At 37.4% G+C, this 18,262-nt stretch overlaps 1 protein-coding gene across 1 annotated transcript; it reads right to left on the bottom strand.

The window, feature by feature from the left end:
- Positions 1-1,622: 1,622 nt before the first annotated feature.
- LOC129751146 (structural maintenance of chromosomes protein 6) lies at positions 1,623-6,092 on the bottom strand. Its single transcript, XM_055746468.1, has 9 exons — positions 5,856-6,092; positions 5,498-5,789; positions 4,402-5,260; positions 4,142-4,338; positions 3,278-3,900; positions 2,569-3,218; positions 2,297-2,498; positions 1,865-2,226; positions 1,623-1,802 (listed from the first exon to the last, which is right to left on the bottom strand). Exons 1-9 carry the CDS (start codon positions 5,952-5,954, stop codon positions 1,778-1,780), a joined length of 3,309 nt encoding a protein of 1,102 aa, XP_055602443.1. The 5' UTR covers positions 5,955-6,092; the 3' UTR covers positions 1,623-1,777.
- Positions 6,093-18,262: the final 12,170 nt, after the last annotated feature.

The following is an 18,262-nucleotide window of genomic DNA, read 5'->3' as shown; positions in this document are numbered from 1 at the left end:
GAGAAACAAGGATTTTTTTCACATCACCAATTCGTCTGACACATCTCTACTTTCTGGAACCACTTTTATGGCAAAAAAAAATTCTACAATAATTTGGCTGATTGATCTACAGGTAATAAATCCAATTAATCCATCCTTTAAATGCTTCAAGCTTGGATTATTTTTTGACCAGACGTTGTTCGTGTCGAATTTGTTTGACCTTTATTTATGAGGCGCGGATTTTCCGAATTTTGCGACTATCTTCAATTTTTGAGAGTTTCTTTTACAATAAAGGAATAACTTACATACTTAAATAGATATGAGGCTCCGATCGTGAGAGTTCGTTCAACAAGAAGAGGTTTTTAGGCATTATTTTTTTGCACGGATTCTCCGTTTTTCATATTTTAAAATTATATTTTCAGTTCCACTAAAAAGGGAAACCTTCCCATCTATTGAAAAACCTTCACAGTTGATGCCATAAAGTGTAAACTTGGAATAATCGGTCATCTTTTAATATTTTGATATCTACCAAACCAACCAGTGAATGTTTCGATTGAACTTTTTATGTTGCAGTATCTTTTTTAACACTGAAAAAACGGTCAAAGGTGAAAACATTTACCGGAAACAGGAAAGAAGAAATATCTTCAATAATCTCTAGTTTCACAAAAAAAAAATCAGAGGCAGCACACACAAAATGAAAACAGGAGAACTCACCAGGTACACGCGACGAACATGGTACGAAAATTGTTGAATAATTACAATAAGTTTGAGATGAGGAAAAACAACAACTAAAACAAAAAGTAAATAATAAATTCATCAAGATTCTACATAGTTAGTTAGAAAGTTTGAGCGCCGCAACCAATTTAAGGAAGGGTATATTAGAAACAGTTGACTGGATTCAACTGAAAATAATGAAAGATATTTCATTTTTCCGACGATCTGCATCGTTAGTCCAGAAAAGAGGCACACGCAATTGGTTGTCGATTGAAAATAAAGGAAAACAGACAATTAATCGTTTTTGTTTTTCGTCCTCTTACGCGTGAAACAAAAAAAAAGTTTAAGTGTGGATATCAAAGGGAAAAAGTAAAAAAAACGTCGGCGAAGTATATACATATGCATATACATATTAGTTGATAGTGTGAAATGCTATATAAGTAATTATTACATATATATAAAGAAACAAAAACTCTTCTGATTGCAACACACTCTAAAGTGGTGGCGAAGATAAACGCAAGTATCATAAATGAAGTATAATATTGTACTATTTGAATTTAGTTTACTCGACATTTATAATAATGATGAATAAATTATAAAGAAGAAAATACAAAACTGAACTCTTATACAATAAAAATACACATACACACAATAAACACAAACAAACGAACACATGTATCAAAATTACATTACACAGAACAACACACTTAGAAAAGAAGAGAAAGAAATAATGAACAATTAGAGAGGAAAATAAATGACAAACATTTTATAATATGTGGTGTGTTTTTTTTCATTTCTTTGGAAAAACAATCCCAAAATTCCTCAATTGAGAGAAAATCTCGAACTTTTCTAGACTACAAGTGCACTAACATACTTCTCGAGACAACTAATGGATTTCGGCATCAACTATGATTGAGAAAAACATAAACTCAATTTCCACTATGGTCTGTTTTCTTTATAAAAATCATTCATGTAAATCAAATAATTGGAGAACATAAAAAGTTAACAGAAGGAAAATAACAGAGTCAATATCTAAGAGTAAGGTGGACATCACCGTTCAGTCTAGAAGTTGGAATCTGGTAAATCAGCATCGTTCAGGGTCTGGCATTCTAAAATACAAAAAAAAATTGTTAGCTCGTAAAAAACACCTTCAAAAATACTAGTATCTCACCGATGAATCTTCAAATTATCGTTCGCCTGGATGTTGCTCATGTCCTGCGGGGTGAGGAAGCAGAACTGCCGGTCCGGTTTCTTCTTGGTTTCGTTCAGCAACAGCATGGTCATCATGTGCCGGTTCACCTGATCGGTGAACACGTCGTACTCGTCCAGAAAATAGAAGGGCGTATCGACACAGGACCACAGCGCAATGAGGAACGCCACCGTCGAGTAGGATCGTTCCCCTCCGGAGAGGGATTTGGTGTTGGAAACGGCATTCGAGATGTTTTTATCCCGCGGAACGACCGAAAGAGCTAGGGTACAGTTTTTGGTGTCCATCACAATTTCTCCCACGAAGCCACGCAACTGCATAACGGTCTACAATCGAGTTGTTAACAGATTATTTTAAGGAACTGTATTCAAAGTTTACCATTTTGAGAATACTCACATTAAACTTGTGCTTCACCCGAAGGGACATGTGCGACTTGAGCTTGGTGAGGTAAGCGTATCGCGCCGAGCGGGAGTTCTGCAAGATTTTAATGACCTTTTTTAGCGAGTCCGTGTACCGCAGCGAGGTTTCGCGTTTCATTTCCGTATTGTTCAAAATGGCTTCGATGTCTTCGATTTTGTCGTTCGCCGAATTGATATGCCTAAAAATTGTTTTAAAAAATATATAAAATTTCCAATTTCCTAATTGTAAAAGATGTTCCGAATCCATACTTTATTCGCTTCTCGGTGGAGGATATTTTGTGCCTCAGTTTTTCCTGATTTTCGGTCACTTCAACACGATCTCCAAGCTCCTGTGCCTCCTGGGTGGCCGCCTCCAGCGATTGTTTCAATGCGTTGCGTTCCGTTTGTAGCGATTGTACCTCCGTCCGCAGCCGTTCCAACTGTTGCTGTTTGGTTTTAGAATTGGCTTGCATGTCGTGTCGCTTCGACTGCTCGGCGTCAATTTTGTCCTGAATTTCTTGAATCTGTTTCTCGATATCCGTCATGTTGGTTCGCTTCTCCTGAATGTTCTTACTTTGAGCCGCTATGTCGCGCTTGAACTCTTCAAGCGACGCGGTTTCCTTCTGAATGGACTCGGTCATCTCGACTTGCAGTACTCTCAACTCTTCCAGCTCAGTTTGCAAAGTCGCTTCTTCGGTTTCCGCCGGATAGTCGATTGACTTTAGTTCGTTAATTTTCAGTTCCAGCGAGTTGGCTTCTCTCAGCTGGCGGTCCATTTGCTTTTGCTTTTCGTTCAGAGACCTCTGTTTCTCCGCCAGTTTCTTATTTTCTTCATCAACCTCTCGCTGTATATCCAAAAGTTCTTCGTTCAGAACCTCCATTCTTTGCTCGGTTTGTTTCTTGAGCTCAGTCATGTTAACCTTGAAAAAAAAAAGATTTTTTAAAACGAAATTCCCCCAATCCAAATTATTCCACTCACCTGGAGGTATCTCGCCGGTCGTTTCGGCAACCCATAACTTCTATAATTGGGCATCGGGAAAAACTCCGAAAACGGTTCCATAACAACCACTTTCTGCAAATTTTGCGGCACATTCTCACTCTGACTGGTCAGATGGATGGCCAAGTCCTGTTTCTCCACCACCAGAATCGTTTCAATTTTTATCTGATCGATCAGACAATTCATCACCACCGGATCGCTCACGCTGATCAGCTTCATCAGCGAGTGGGCTTCCGGTACACTCCTCACACAACCCTCCCGTACGTCATACACCTGCTTGTGGAATCGGCTGGTTATGATCGTCTTGCCTCGCATCTCCGGGAACTCTTTTTGGATCAACTGGTTCATCGTGTTCCGATCGGCATCCGAATTGACGTAGAATGCCGTCAACATACCCTGGGAAATGACGGTCTCGACTACCGCCGTTAGTCGTTTATCTTTAACCTTGATGTACTGGCCTAGAGGGCCCCGGGGCATTTCCGAAAAGCGCCCCCTCTCGTGCAGCTGTTTGATTTTGGCAACAAAGGCCGACATGTTGTGCCCATACACCGACAGACTATCGCGGGAGGAGTTTTCGAACTGCCGCAGCTGGTCCTCCATTCGAGCTGGAAGATGTTTAATAGTTTAATGTTAGGATAGATCAATAAAAATTAAGAGAATGCAAGCAATCAATTTTCCAGTGGCTTTGGCGTAGTGGTTAGTTGAAGACATCTGCGCCGAGGTTCGTGAGATCGAATCCCGGTCATGGCATACATATAGTACACTTTCTGTGATCCTATGTGTGTGTGTTCGTTTATGAAAAAAATCTGAAGGTCTAGACACTAGAAAAAGTTGGTGTGTACTTACATTTTTCCCGCTGTTTTGCCACCCGTTTGTGGCCGGCCTCCTCTTTAGCGTCCGTAATCTGCGACATAGTGTTGCGCAGTGTTTCGACATCGCGCAGAGCATTCGAAATCATTGCCTTCAATTCGCTCATTTGATCCGTATACTCCGCAATCAGCTGCTCGTTGCGTCGCTTTTCCTGGGCAACTTTGTTGGAACCACTGTGAAATTTCGTAAATGTCACTACCGTCTCACCCTTATAAAATAAATTGATCATAACTTACGATTCGCTCCGTTGCTTTAGGTCGCTCTCCAAACTTTTGATGTCTTCCGCTTGGCGGGCCATTCGGTCCTTTGTCTTTTTAATTTGGCGTTCCTTGTCGGCCAACTGTTCCTGCAGCTGTGCGCCTATCTGTCGAGCCTGGATGTATTTCTGCTTCAGCTCGTCGAAGTTAACCTTCTTCGCGTCGATATCGCTCCGAAAGCCCTGAATAGTACGCTCAATATCCGCCTCGATCGCTTCCTTGTTTTGAATCGCGTTCATGTACTCCTTCATGGTGTTCAATCGGTCGCGCAATCGATCTTCCACCTTGGAACACTCTCCATCCTTGTCCGAGACAATCCGCCAGCCCAGCTTGAGTTTGGAAGTCGTGATCACTTCTTTTAGCTTTTCCACTGACTGAAGGTTCTGATACTTCTCGCGAAGTTGTTCGATTTCCTTGTCCATGTAACGGAGACTTTTTTCGTTGCACTCCAAATTGTGCTTGGCATTCTCCAACTGTGGAGTGCAACCATTCAACTTGGCTGTAATAGCATCGATTTGCGTTGCCTTCAGGAACAGGCTGTACTGTTTCTTTTCGTCTGAATCTTTGAGGAAAGATCGTGCCAAATCCTGATTTAAAACACACACCGGATTGTCCACCTGGATGTTCAGGTACATGATCAGCTTGAGCAGTTCGCTGCGACTTGTCGAAACGACGGTGCCACTTTCGGACTTCAGCTTGTAGCTGGTGGCCCCAGATGCACTTATCGTCCGTATCACGATGATCTTGTTGCCGTACACCTCCCGCTCGTACGCATCGAAGCTGTCGTTCTCCAGGTGTATTTCGACGATGGCTTGGCTTTCGCCATGTTTTATCAACTCTGGAAGGAATTTAAATGAAGCTTCCGTTAATCGAACCGTAATAAATTTGACTCTAATCAAGTTTGCAAGCTTGTAGCTTTTTGAATGTCCCTCAAAAATATTCTATTTCTTGGAACTTGATGAATTCAAGATATTGATTATTACTTTCTACGGAAGGACCCTGATACTACAGATTGGAAAATAGATGTATGTATCTCTCTTGAAGGCTTAAGAAAATTAATTCGAAAAATACTTACGCTTTACGCTGCTGCTCCGATTGGTGCTATTGGCCGAACAACCCAGGCCAATAGTGAGCGCGGCCAGCACCGCACTTTTGCCGCTCCCATTATTACCCACCAGCAGGTTAGCACGCTTATTGAATTCCACCACCATGTTCCGGTGGCACATAAAATTCTTTAGCTGAATATACAAAATTTTCCCGCTCCGGACATTCATCCGAATATCGTTTATGATAGCCCGTTCGATCGAGCCGGTCGAATCGGTTCTCGACACGGCAGTACTCGACAGTTGCTGGCTGAACTTTTCCTCCTGAAAACCATCTCGGAATTATTACCGTTGTTTTCGAAATGTATGAAAAACACAAAGCGCTCTTACCTCTTCATCGCCACTGTCATTGGTCTCATCCGGTGATCTGGTACGAGTCCGCTTTTTAGCGGAACCTTCCGGGGAGCTTTCACGCCGTCGGCGACTCATCTTGGCAGCCGGAATTTAAAAAAAGGACCTTTCTCACTCAATCCAAGAATATCGGAAGTTTCCTGATTGAACAGGAAAATCGTTTCAAATCAAACGGCGGGCGCCTCTTTCTGGGCGTTACGAAATTTGTTTGTTGATTTGAATGCGTTACACTACACTGAAAATGTTCGTCAGATTAAAACTGAACAGAGGTGCCCAGGCCAGGGGTGCCAGGTGGTTTCGTAAAAAATCAGGACAACGCGAAGTAAAAAATCAGGATTTTTCAGGACACCTCTTGATTCATGAAAAAAATGAGGATTTCTGCTTAAATTTCATAAATAAAGGCGCAATACAAGTGTTGTAATCGACTTGATTAATGCAACAACAGTATGCAGCTTATTGGGAGGCCGGTAGTTCATATCGAAAAACACCATTTCAATATCATCTGAACCGAAGATTATACCACTGACCACACTGACATGACACTTAGAACAAAACTTCAACCATTTTCTGTCTAATTTTTTGTTGTCAGATTTTGCAGGTTCGCAATACCGACGACAGGTGGCGAACCTGAAAGATTTGATAAAAAATGCCCTGTAGGAAAAATGGTCCTGTTTAGCCCGATTTTATCGTAGAAATTGCGTGTTTTATTTTTAAAGTTGGGTGGCATTTCCTTACTGGGATAGCATTTCTTCAAATCGATCGATGCGCACTCTGGAATCGACATTGCGTACTGTTGGAAAAATTATCCATAAAAAAAAATCAAGTGTCCACCCAAGCAACCAAAAGTCGCTCACTTACTTAAGCATGGAATTGCAAAGTTCGTATTTGGCTGAAAAAAGATGTTTTGAGATTTTCAGGTGCTCATATTACCTTAAAAGTTACCTAGAAACCTTCAGCGCCTTTGAAAAGGTGAAAAAGATGATTAAGGAACTTCTAAGCGCATCTTACGAAACTTCATTCAAGAAAGGCGCAAACGTTCGCTTAGCACTTTCTAATGACCCGTTACGGAACCATCTTGGTAACGCGAAGAACTTGTTTGCACCTTTTAAGAGACATGTCAAATTTTCTGCCACCTGTCTATCAAAATTCACATATGTTGATTGTTTACATGAGAAGAACTAAAAACAGCAATCAATTATATAAAAATATAATCTAATAATCGATCCGTTTTTAATTGTTTCTTCGCGTAAAATCCAGGATCAGAGCCATCAAAATGGACCAGGAGCAGCAGGAGCTAACATTTGGAAAACATCATCATTCGAATGGGGCTGGTTCCGGCCGGATTTAGCAAATACTGTGACGGATAGAAGCAGAGCCGAAAAATTATATACCGTTCCATCCAAGACCGGTGTCCACCCTTCGGTAAATACAACATCAAACCAGGAACGACGGATAGCATTCGTTCTATCAGATCAACGCCAGTGTTTCAGATAATACCCACACCCAGCCGGAAGCTCCTGCTGTTTTCGGTAAAAAGATAATCTCTCGCGTATGTGTGTTGAGTAGTTATGATAAATAATATTTTATGACGAATATGCTTGTGTATTTTATTTATTCTACAATTCATTTCCAAAATTGAAACTCTAATTCTAATCGAGTAAAAATATTCAAAAAAAAAAAAACATTTTGTTTAAATACCACTTTAAACAACCTCTAAATGTTACGCTGGTTTGGTCAGGGGGTTAGCGGAGTTTCGTTTCATGTAAGAGAGCAGTGGTTCGATTCCTTAGTCGAATAGCAGTTTCTTTGTAATAAAAATAATGTTAAAACATAAATCAATGAGTTAAACCAAGCTAGACCGGTCAATCATCTGGTTGTCAGAGCAATCTGTCAAACCGATTTTTTTTTCAGCGCGTAGAAGTTTTTAGACATTCCCTTAAGGGCTGATTAGCATTCTCTACAGCTTCTTTAACGAACTTTAAAGTAGCTTTAAGAACTTAAATTTTGGGCTGTATAGAATTCTCTAGGAACATGGAAAAGGGCTGATTAAGCTTCTATGAGCACGTTTTAAGGGAATTCTGGTTGCTTGGGCAGTCAGTATGGTCAGTGATTATACCATCTGTTAAATATGGGATTAACTATTTTATAACCTTTTTATTCAAACTTTTCATAGTTTAACTACAAATTCAATCATATTTAAGAAGTTTCTATAAAAAACAGAACAAATCAGGACATTTTGGGGACAAATTTTCAACTCGACAACTCGAGAGTTTTTGAAAAAATCAGGACGGTCTCTCGAAAATCAGGACAAATCCTGATAAATCAGGACACCTGGCACCTCTGGCCCAGGCTGATGTGCCATGGCCAGGTCTGCAGATGGTTTTATCAGGTTTTATCGAAAATCAGGACACGCGCACAAAAAAACATGTCTTGCAGGATTTCTCAGGACCGCAAGAAAAAATCGTGTAAATTTAGATCGAAAACGATGCACGAATACGGAATACGGATTCTAATGTAAATTTTGTAATACACGATTTATTTTTTTAAGAATGTAACTTTTGAGGCGTGTAAATTTACAGCGAAAACAATGCACGAAATCGAATTACATAAGCCATGTTGTAAAAATATACAGGGATGTAAATTTTAGGTTTTTTGTAGTTAATACTGAAATCTCTGTTAAATATTCAGGTTTTTTTCTGTTTTGCATGAATAAATCTAGAGTTTGTTTTGATTAGGTCGTATGAGCCACTGGACATGTTTTGAGAAAATCGATGTTAAAGTTCTGAATCACATTTTCAATTCTCATTTTATGAATACTAGTCCAGTTAATCTGTAAATTTGAAGGTCAACGTAAAAATGGACGCAGAACATGCTGGCGTACTGGAAATTGACGTTAATTAAGTTTTAATCAATGAAGATGTACTTACGACCTAATCCATTTTTCGTTTGGCGCATACGTCTTTTGGTCCATCGAATAGTTTGATTCGAAAAACTGATTCAATTGCTTCCAATTATCAGTTATTGGTTCGGATTTGATTGAAGAAATACTCTCAACAAAATAATCCTTTCGATTAGTACGCAGAAATTACCCTTCCAAAGGAGCCAGGATTTTTCACTTTCTGGATGTGACCTTTGGGAATCCACCTAGACATTTCCGGCACAAAATGAGGCGCCACTGGCCGATCGAGGTGTGTGAAAAAGCATCCATAACTTTAAACTATTGCTGCCTCTGTAATGATAAAAAACTACTGGATATTCACAAAGTGAAATACGAAGCTTTTTGTACTCACCAATATGCCAATTTAACCAATTTGCGGCGTCGCACTATACTATAGGATCGCTAATAACACTCCTGCCGACAGTTTTTTGTCTTCTCCCTTATTTTATTCTCATTTACCGAAGCATTTGCGCGACAATGCATTACGTCGTAAACCAACTCGTCGGACTGTTTATTTTGCAACTTTTTGCATCCCGGCAATCAGTGATGGTAAATTTCGCCCGTCACGCTTAACCCGACTAGTTTTGTTTCATCAAACGACTGGCACTGTTCTCAATTGACGGAGCCTCACTACTCGCATGACGGATAAAGCACGACAACAATCAACATTTCTCCATCATCGACTGGCGAAGCTCCTACACATGGTCAAAATTTCTCCTGAGAGTGACTGGCAAATCTCTTCACACTTCGATCGGCTGCTGACGGCAGGTACAACTAATTGAACGACTTGCTGGCAGAAAGCAACAATAGCAATAAAAAACTGAAAACGAGCTTGCTGGCAGGAGCAACAATAATAATAAATGCTTTTCTTGTTCCTTTTCGGTCGTCTTCGGCTTGCTGGCAGGAGCAACAATAATAATAAATGCGTTCCTTTTTCGTCATCGGTCGGTTGAATGCGATTGCTTGACTAGGTTATTATTTTAGCTTCAAATGAATGGGGAATGAATGACTGGCAAACGAAGTGACTGGTCGTTAAGGAACAGTCAATTGAGTTTGACGGACCAAGAGGATTCACAGTCACAGCTTCACGCCTCATGACGATGACTTTTGCCAAGCCTGCCGGCAATGCACACCCAAAACTTTCGGGGCTCCACTTAGCAAAATTTCACTGTTACTTTCCGTTAGCAAAAATATTTTTTTACCGTCGAGTTAGCAAAAAGCTAAATTTACTTGATTTAAGTAATTTTAAAGTTTAACTTGCTTGATTTTAGTAAAACGAAAGTTTTTTAGCCGCTTTGTGTACAGACAGCAGCCGCCGCGTGTTGGGAGGAAAAAACAAACTAACACGATTGAGCGCGGTTCCGAAAGTTCGATTCTGGTGGTTCTAAAGATGGCTAAGTCAACTACGATAAACTAGCCTAATCGTCGCCGGAAGCGTACAGGTAAGGTCAATTATAAATTATACAGATTTTCCAACTTTTTAAATTCAAAATTGTTTATTATTTTTCTACCAGGTTACAACTTCGAAAAGAAATCCTCAACAATCTGGAAATGGAAATGGCCGAGACTGAAAACTCAACGAGCTCCATCCGACAGACAACTTAGTGCACTCGTTGGTAAGAATGGCATTGCATTCCGCTCGCCGGAAGGTGCGTCCCCAAGATCGGAACTTCTGTTCTACAAAGTGTCAAAATTTTTAAGAAAAATGTGAAAAATAAATTAAAAGTGAATGAAATTTGAGTATTGTATTTAATAATCAAACATTCCCTTTAAATCACTAGAGAAAAAACCATAAATTTGGATATTTCAGGTCCGGGCGATCTTTTTCTCCGGTTTTTGCTAGAAAAGTGAGCAAAAATTGCGGCGGCTAAATTTTTCTCTCATTTGCTCAAATTTTAGTTCGAAAAAATTGCTAAATTGATTGCTAAGATTTTAGCTGGTCAAATTTGAGCAAAATTTTGCTAATTTCCGGCCTTGAAAGTTTTGTGTGCACGGTAGCGCAAAACGATGCAAAACCAAGTTACACTCAAAAATTAGAAAGTCATCATACGTCCTAAATTCAAATCAATTTGCTAAAATTATTCATTGATCAAATGAAACCAAATTTTTACTGATCATAGAATACATCTTAGACCATCGTTTGCAGTAGATAACTCAGTTTTGTTTATATTGGTTCATACGACCTAATCAAAACAAACTCTAGAAATACGTAGCCTGATAATTTTTATTTCACATACATTAAATGTTTTTTTTTTTTGAAATTTTTAAAAACTGAACATGAAAAAAGAAAAATATCTTTAATAAATGGGACTTTGTAGTTAAATGGTTTGCACCAGTAATCTCCGGCTTATTCGGGGCAGAACGTCAATCTTGCCGATGGCAGGGAGAGTCGTGTCGTAACTGTCCAAGTTATTTTAATTTCTCTAGTCTCCTGCTTTCTGCCGATCATGCTTCCATGATAGAACTCATGCTCGAGGCATGCTTTGTGAGGCGCGCCTAGTATTGCGAGCGTTGTGGGTCGTATCTCGATTTCACCGCATGTGTTTGCTTTGGGCCGCACTGGATCTTCAAGAAGAGCGAGTTCGGTGGAGGACACCGTCTAAATTTTTTTCTACTTTTTTAACAGGTAGCAGGTAATTCAGATTTCAAAAAACCGATATCAGATTCAGATTTGATATTACCGATTCATTTTGGGCTTGTGATATAGCTCAGTTGGCAAGTCTGTTGTCTCCTGAGCAGATGTCCGCGAGTTCGAGCCCAAGAGTAAACATCGAACACAGTTGTACCGGATAAGTTTTTCAATAACGATCCGCCAACTGCAACGTTGATAAAGTCGCGAATGCCATAATGATGGTAAAACGACTATAATCGAAACAAAAATATTACCGATTCAGATTCACATTTCATGATCCACATTCAGTGCTAGATTTCAATTTCTGATTTAGAATGCAGATTAATTTAGATAAAGATTGTAAACTCGATCTCCAGATTCAATTTTCCAAATTCAGATTTCTTGTTTTTTTGTACGCTTTATTTAACGAGGGATTAACCTGTCGTTTTCACCCTCAGAAATTCAGATTTCAGATGCTGATTTCTGATTCAGATTCATATCGCAGATTTTCGATTCAGATTCAGATTTCCGATACATGTTTCAGATTCAAATTTCAAATATAGATTTCAGATTCAGATCTCACATTTAGTTTTTAGATTCAGAATCCAGGATATGAGAAGGGGAGATAAGGACATAATGGCCACCTTAAGGAAAACGCTTATTTAACCGTAGAGAACTGCTTTAATATGTGAATTACATCATTGTTTCGTGTTCAGTGTTCAGACACTCAAGGGGTCGTTCAAATATTGCGTAACGCAATTTTTGAGCACTTTCAACCCCCACTCCCCCTTACGTAACACATTCGTTTCAAAATTTATAAGCAAAATCCACAAAGCGTAACAAACTGCTATAGCCCACCCCCTTCCCCCTAAAAGCGTTACGTAATATTTGAATGGTCCCTGTGGTAGTTATAGCAAGGGTTAGTAAGGAAATGAGAGCTGATTTACAGTTAAAATGATTTCGAATGTTTTAATAATAATGAAAAATAAGCAAATGTGGAAATATCTGGAATTTAAGTAAAAGGGTTTAACAAACTATTATTTACAATTCAAAATTGAAGCTTAATTTCCGTTCGTGTATTGACAAAGGGACGGTTTTAAAAGTGAAGCGTGCATGCAACAACAACAACAAGGGAGAGATCATTCTATAAACGAAATTTGGCAAAGATAGTCACGTTTTAACGCGGGGTTAGAGGAAGGTCACTACAATGGCGCAGTCCAACAGCGAACCTAACCAGCCCTTAAATTGATACCAGAGCTGGCAACAATTCAAAAGGAATTCTTTAAATTATGCGAAATTTACTGTTTACGGCGTGAGTTCTCGAGAAGTTTGTGGCATCAAATAAAAGGGAAGTGTGAAATTGTAAGTACGCAGGGCACGGCCTTTTTGGAAATAATTGAACGGTAAGTTGTTTAATCTGTGGGACGACCACGACGAGATGACAAAAAAAAAAGTAAAATTGAGAATGTTGATGTTTGTGTGTGCGAGTGAATTCATCGAATTTCATACTTCGAATCCATCTCCAACCAAATTATGCACTGTAAAAAAAAAAACTAATATTATTTACATGAGATGCGAAACAAAAGCAAAATTTATACTCATCCGTTTAAGAAGTACATGAATCCAAATAATACCCAGGAGAATTGTTTCGAGTGGCCTTTATCGTGATTAACTCAACCGATCAAATACAGGCTTGTGAATTATCAAAATAGAATTTAGCTATTAGAAACTTACATCTATCGAAAAATAAAACAATTTAGTTCCATGTTAAAAAAATCATGAAAACCATGATTTTAATGTTCAGTCTAAACATCGCTTGCATTAAAAATATATATATGACTAAATAACACTTTTTTAAAAAAGGACTACAATGAAAGGTTGTAAAACAAGCACATAAAAATTTAAAAAAAACGCTACTTTATTAGTAAGTTTCTAAAATTTATACGCGAATTAAAAAAAAACCATTCTTTTTATCTCCTTGGTTTACAATCAATTATGTTTTTGAAAATGAAAAGAAAGGAACGTAGAGTTATTCTTTCCCTATTTAATTACTACCTCCGTTCACATATACAGAAAATTGAAAATGGATAGAAGCTTAAAAGATATGGAAATGGATATTTGCATGTAGCGGTAAGTCTACGCACTTAATGCTAAAACCATTTAGGACGATAGTGATCAAAATTCGTCGCATCGATTCTCTTTGCAGGTTTTACGTTTTACGTTTGTGATAATGCGATTCAACGCGATGCAGGAGAAACATTTACACCAAACAATCTGATTAGTTATAGTGCGGAAGTTTTGAAAACATCGGTACTTTCCTTAATGTCGGGTTCGAGCACTACTGCCACAGTTCTATCAGGAACTGTCTGTTGAAGAAAATGATAATATTGGTATGTACCTGTTTCAACCAATTCTGGTTTAAATATTTTTATTTTTAGGTCAATTTCTCTTAATTTCAAGTTTTTCAACCTGATAAAAATAAAATTTGGTGAATATTTAGAAGTTGATTGAGAAATGATGCTCAGAATGCCCTGAGGAGGTCTTTCTTAAAAAAAGTAAACTCTAACTAAAGCAGAGTGATACTACGAACCACTATCCGAACTTGAGAAATGTAGATTAATGTATGTGATTATTATTTAAACCGACTAAGTAACAAACTTATAATCGGTCGATCGGTAATCACGCCACTAAGGTTGCCGAATACTAGGGGTAGCAACAAATGGTTTGTTTCTTAAAATAAACTGAAGGGGAATAGGAGCAAATATCTCTTGTGTGAACAAAGCAATTTGATTTGATAGGACGTCACAGGCACAGCAAGCAAAACGATCTACCTAACAGGTGCGTCTTAAAAAAAAAAATTTAGATTAAAATATTTTTATCGATAACTCTGTTATCAAACTTCTTAAATGCGGTACTTATAAGTGATGTTGAACCTAATCAGCAAGGAATAAGAGAATCACTTTTGCAAACATGCCTCTTGGAATTTTGATCATCATGAATGAAGGTGACCACGTCGTCAATGTGTATGATGAAATTGTATTAAATTGAAATTACAATTATAATAACTGATCTCTCTTCGATTATTGAATGAATCTTTTGCAATGTACATTACATTACATCAAGGTAAAATAACTTTAACGACCCTTTTCTTACTTACACAAAGTTGAAAGGAATACACTCGGTACAACTAGCTGTGCATTGAATGTCAGACAGATTTTCAGATCGTTTATCTGTTTAACAATAAAACTTCGAGAGTCTTTTTCACGGGCAACGGATTAAACCAAAGTAGGGCGTTTCGATGAAGTCTGATTAAAAAAAAAAATAAGAAAAGAAGGAAGTCAAAGGTTCACTAAAAGTACGTTTCAGTCACTTATTAGAGAGGTTGAGGTTATGTTGGTCAAATGACTATTATCTAATTAAGGGTTTGGTTGATCACGGATTGGATGACGGTTTATCACTTGACAGTTAATTAGGGAAACCAAGATGACGTGAAAATTTGCATGTCCAACATGCATGAATAGAATAATAATTAAAATAAAACTCGTTTCGAAAAATTTAACTAGAATGAGTTATTTTTTGAGATGCTACGATGAATAATGTGGAATAAAGGAAGCAATAAATTCATTCGAAAAGTCATGAATCGAGTAATGATTTAGTTATGAAATGCAATGATGGAAAATGTTGAATATAGAGTGGAATGATGAAATGCGTTGAATAAATAAGCAATCAAAAGACAACTTGCGAGAGGTCAAGTTCAGATCGATTCATGCGAGAGGTCATGAATCGGATTATGACTGATAATCAAATGATATGCAATGATGAATAACAATCAAAAGACAACTTGCGAGAGGTCAAGTTCAGTTCGATTCATGCGAGAGGTCATGAATCGGATTATGATTGAATTATGAAATGATATGCAATGATAAATAACAATCAAAAGACAACTTGCGAGAGGTCAAGTTCAGTTCGATTCATGCGAGAGGTCATGAATCGGATTATGATTGAATTACGAAATGACATGCAATGATAAAAAACAATCAAAAGACAACTTGCGAGAGGTCAAGTTCAGTTCGATTCATGCGAGAGGTCATGAATCGGATTATGATTGAATTATGAAATGATATGCAATGATAGATAACAATCAAAAGACAACTTGCGAGAGGTCAAGTTCTGTTCGATTCATGCGAGAGGTCATGAATCGGATTATGATTGAGTTATGATATGATATGCAATGATAAATAGCAATCAAAAGACAACTTGTGACAGGTCAAGTGATGGGTTATGGATTATATAATAAAATGCAAAGATGAAAAATGTCGAATAAAGAATTGAATGATAAGAAAGAGTCGAATAAAAAGCTGAATGGCAAAATGCATAGAATAAAGAAAGCTAAAAAAAAAAAATTTTTTTTGAGTCACTGATCAAATTGAGTTAGAAAATAAAATTAAAGAAAAAAAAAGTTTAATAAAGAGTTGAATGATAAGAAAGGCGTTGAATTTAAGGTTGAATGTTTGTAGTGAAAATCAATAAAGAATGCAAAAAAAAACAACTTGCGAGAGGTTCAGTTCAGTTCGATTGATGCGTGATGAATCGGATCATGATTGAGTTATGAAATGAAATACAATAATGAAAAACGTTAAATAAAGAGTGAAATGATGAAAAGCGTCGAACAAAGAGTTGAATGGTACATAACGTTGATCAAAGAAATCAATCAAAAGAAAATATGCGAGGGGTCATGTTCATTTCAATTCATGCTAGAAATCATGAATCTAATAAACACAACAATCGATCGCTACTTAAAAAAAAACCTTAAAATAACGGCAAATTATGAATGATTGAAAAAATAACAACTTTTAAGAGCACTGCTGATTTAAATATAGGCGATAATAAACATTTCCTGGAAATAAAAAAAAAAAAAACAATAGCTTTTTCATTGAAAAGGTGAAAGATAAAATCGTTTGAGCTTATTTTACTCTTCCTGCCGGTTAAATACTTCTACGATCCTTTTTCATTATATTTCGTCACTATACTAAGAAGAATCAACAAAAAGTTTTGATTAGAGTACAGGAGAAGGCGAATGTGGTAGTTATAGCAAGGGTTAGTAAGGAAATGAGAGCTGATTTACAGTTAAAATGATTTCGAATGTTTTAATAATAATGAAAAATAAGCAAATGTGGAAATATCTGGAATTTAAGTAAAAGGGTTTAACAAACTATTATTTACAATTCAAAATTGAAGCTTAATTTCCGTTCGTGTATTGACAAAGGGACGGTTTTAAAGTGAAGCGTGCATGCAACAACAACAACAAGGGAGAGATCATTCTATAAACGAAATTTGGCAAAGATAGTCACGTTTTAACGCGGGGTTAGAGGAAGGTCACTACAGTCCCCAAATAGTCTATTGCCTAATTGTAAGAAACTTGAAAAAGTAGATAAAAACGCTTAAAAATGCATTTTAAAATTTTTTACCGAAAGCTGAAAACCAGTCTGTAACTGTAGGGGCATAATGAGAAACCCCCTGGGGCAGTATAAGCACCATTAATCGAGGCACGATGAGCGTTTTCTGCCGGGGAATCTAGCAGCGAATTCAACTCGATGAAGTCAACTGAATAATAAAGCTACAGCTTGACTTGTTTCATCTGACCATTTCGCCTATTGGTTAGGTGTCGGAGAGGTAATCGGAGTAGATTCGAGTTCGATTCTTGGTCAAGGTGTTTTTTTTTTCATTTTATCATTCATGATCGATGCATTCTGCACTGAACGGTGAGGTGTAGATTCATCAAACAAAGCAATAACAAAATAATCTAGGTCTTTTTGTAGAATTCAAAGAATTAACACATGTTCATACATTATGTTTCTGGTGTTTTGTTTGACGGATGATGCTACTAGCCGTATAATGTAACAATAAATAAAATCAATCATGGATGGTATGTGAAAAAAATCCTCTCGAACAGGAATCGAACTCGAGTCTACTAATTACCTCTCCGACACCTTACCAATAGGCTAAATCGACAGATGAAACAAGTCAAGCTGTAGCTCTATTATTCAGTTGACTTCGTCGAGCTGAATTCGCTGCTAGAATATACGGCAGAAAACACTCATCTTGCCCTGATTAATAGTGCTCTGTTCGCCCCAGGTCAATAAATTTAAGTAAAAACGCGTTTTAAAATGGATTAAAGTGAAAAATCAAAAAATTAATGATGATGAAAATTGAGAAACAATGTGTAAATCATGTTTCAGTTCGCACATTTCATATCAAGATGATTTAAAGGTCATAAAAGCTTGTTTGGTGGTGCTCAAAAATTATAATATTTTCGTCACTTGAGAACCTAGCTGGTTATTATTTAATATTTCTGTAAAGATGGAAAGGATATTTCTTATTTGGTTAAAAATTAATACTATACGTAGTTCGAAACAAATCCTCATGAAAATTTGTTTGAGAAAATACCTACTCTTTTAGAAAAAAAGAGTGCTTATTATCTCCCCTATAGTCAATCAAGCCAAGCTAAGCTAAGATTCCAGATTCAGATTTTGGGATTTCAAAATCCGATCTAGATCGATCATAGATTGCTGTAATAGGAATGATTCTTGGTAACAATCTCCGATTCAGATTTCAGATCCAGATTTAGATTTAAGATTCAAAATCAGATTTGAAATTCATATTTTAGATTCAGAGTTCAGTTGAAATTCAGATTGATTCAGATTTTAGATTATACACATTCCAGGCTAGCCCTCCAGATAAAAAATTTCCAAAATGAGATTCAGATAAATATTAGATTCAGATTCGAGATGCGAATTTAAGATTCAGATTTACAATTTCAAATTATTAAGTCCGATT

The sequence above is a fragment of the Uranotaenia lowii genome, chromosome 3, assembly GCF_029784155.1.
Source record: "Uranotaenia lowii strain MFRU-FL chromosome 3, ASM2978415v1, whole genome shotgun sequence".
Lineage (NCBI taxonomy): Eukaryota > Metazoa > Arthropoda > Insecta > Diptera > Culicidae > Uranotaenia > Uranotaenia lowii.
The sequence above is the reverse complement of the archived record's forward strand: the minus strand, read 5'-3'. Positions and strand labels throughout refer to the sequence as shown.

Coding starts and splice junctions, on each gene's coding strand:
- LOC129751146 (XM_055746468.1), bottom strand. CDS start 5,954: ATGAGTCGCCGACGGCGTGAAAGCTCCCCGGAAGGTTCCGCTAAAAAG. Junction 5,261..5,497: donor TCGGAGCAGCAGCGTAAAGC/GTAAGTATTTTT, acceptor AATTCCTTCCAG/AGTTGATAAAACATGGCGAA. Junction 1,803..1,864: donor GATAATTTGAAGATTCATCG/GTGAGATACTAG, acceptor TTTGTATTTTAG/AATGCCAGACCCTGAACGAT.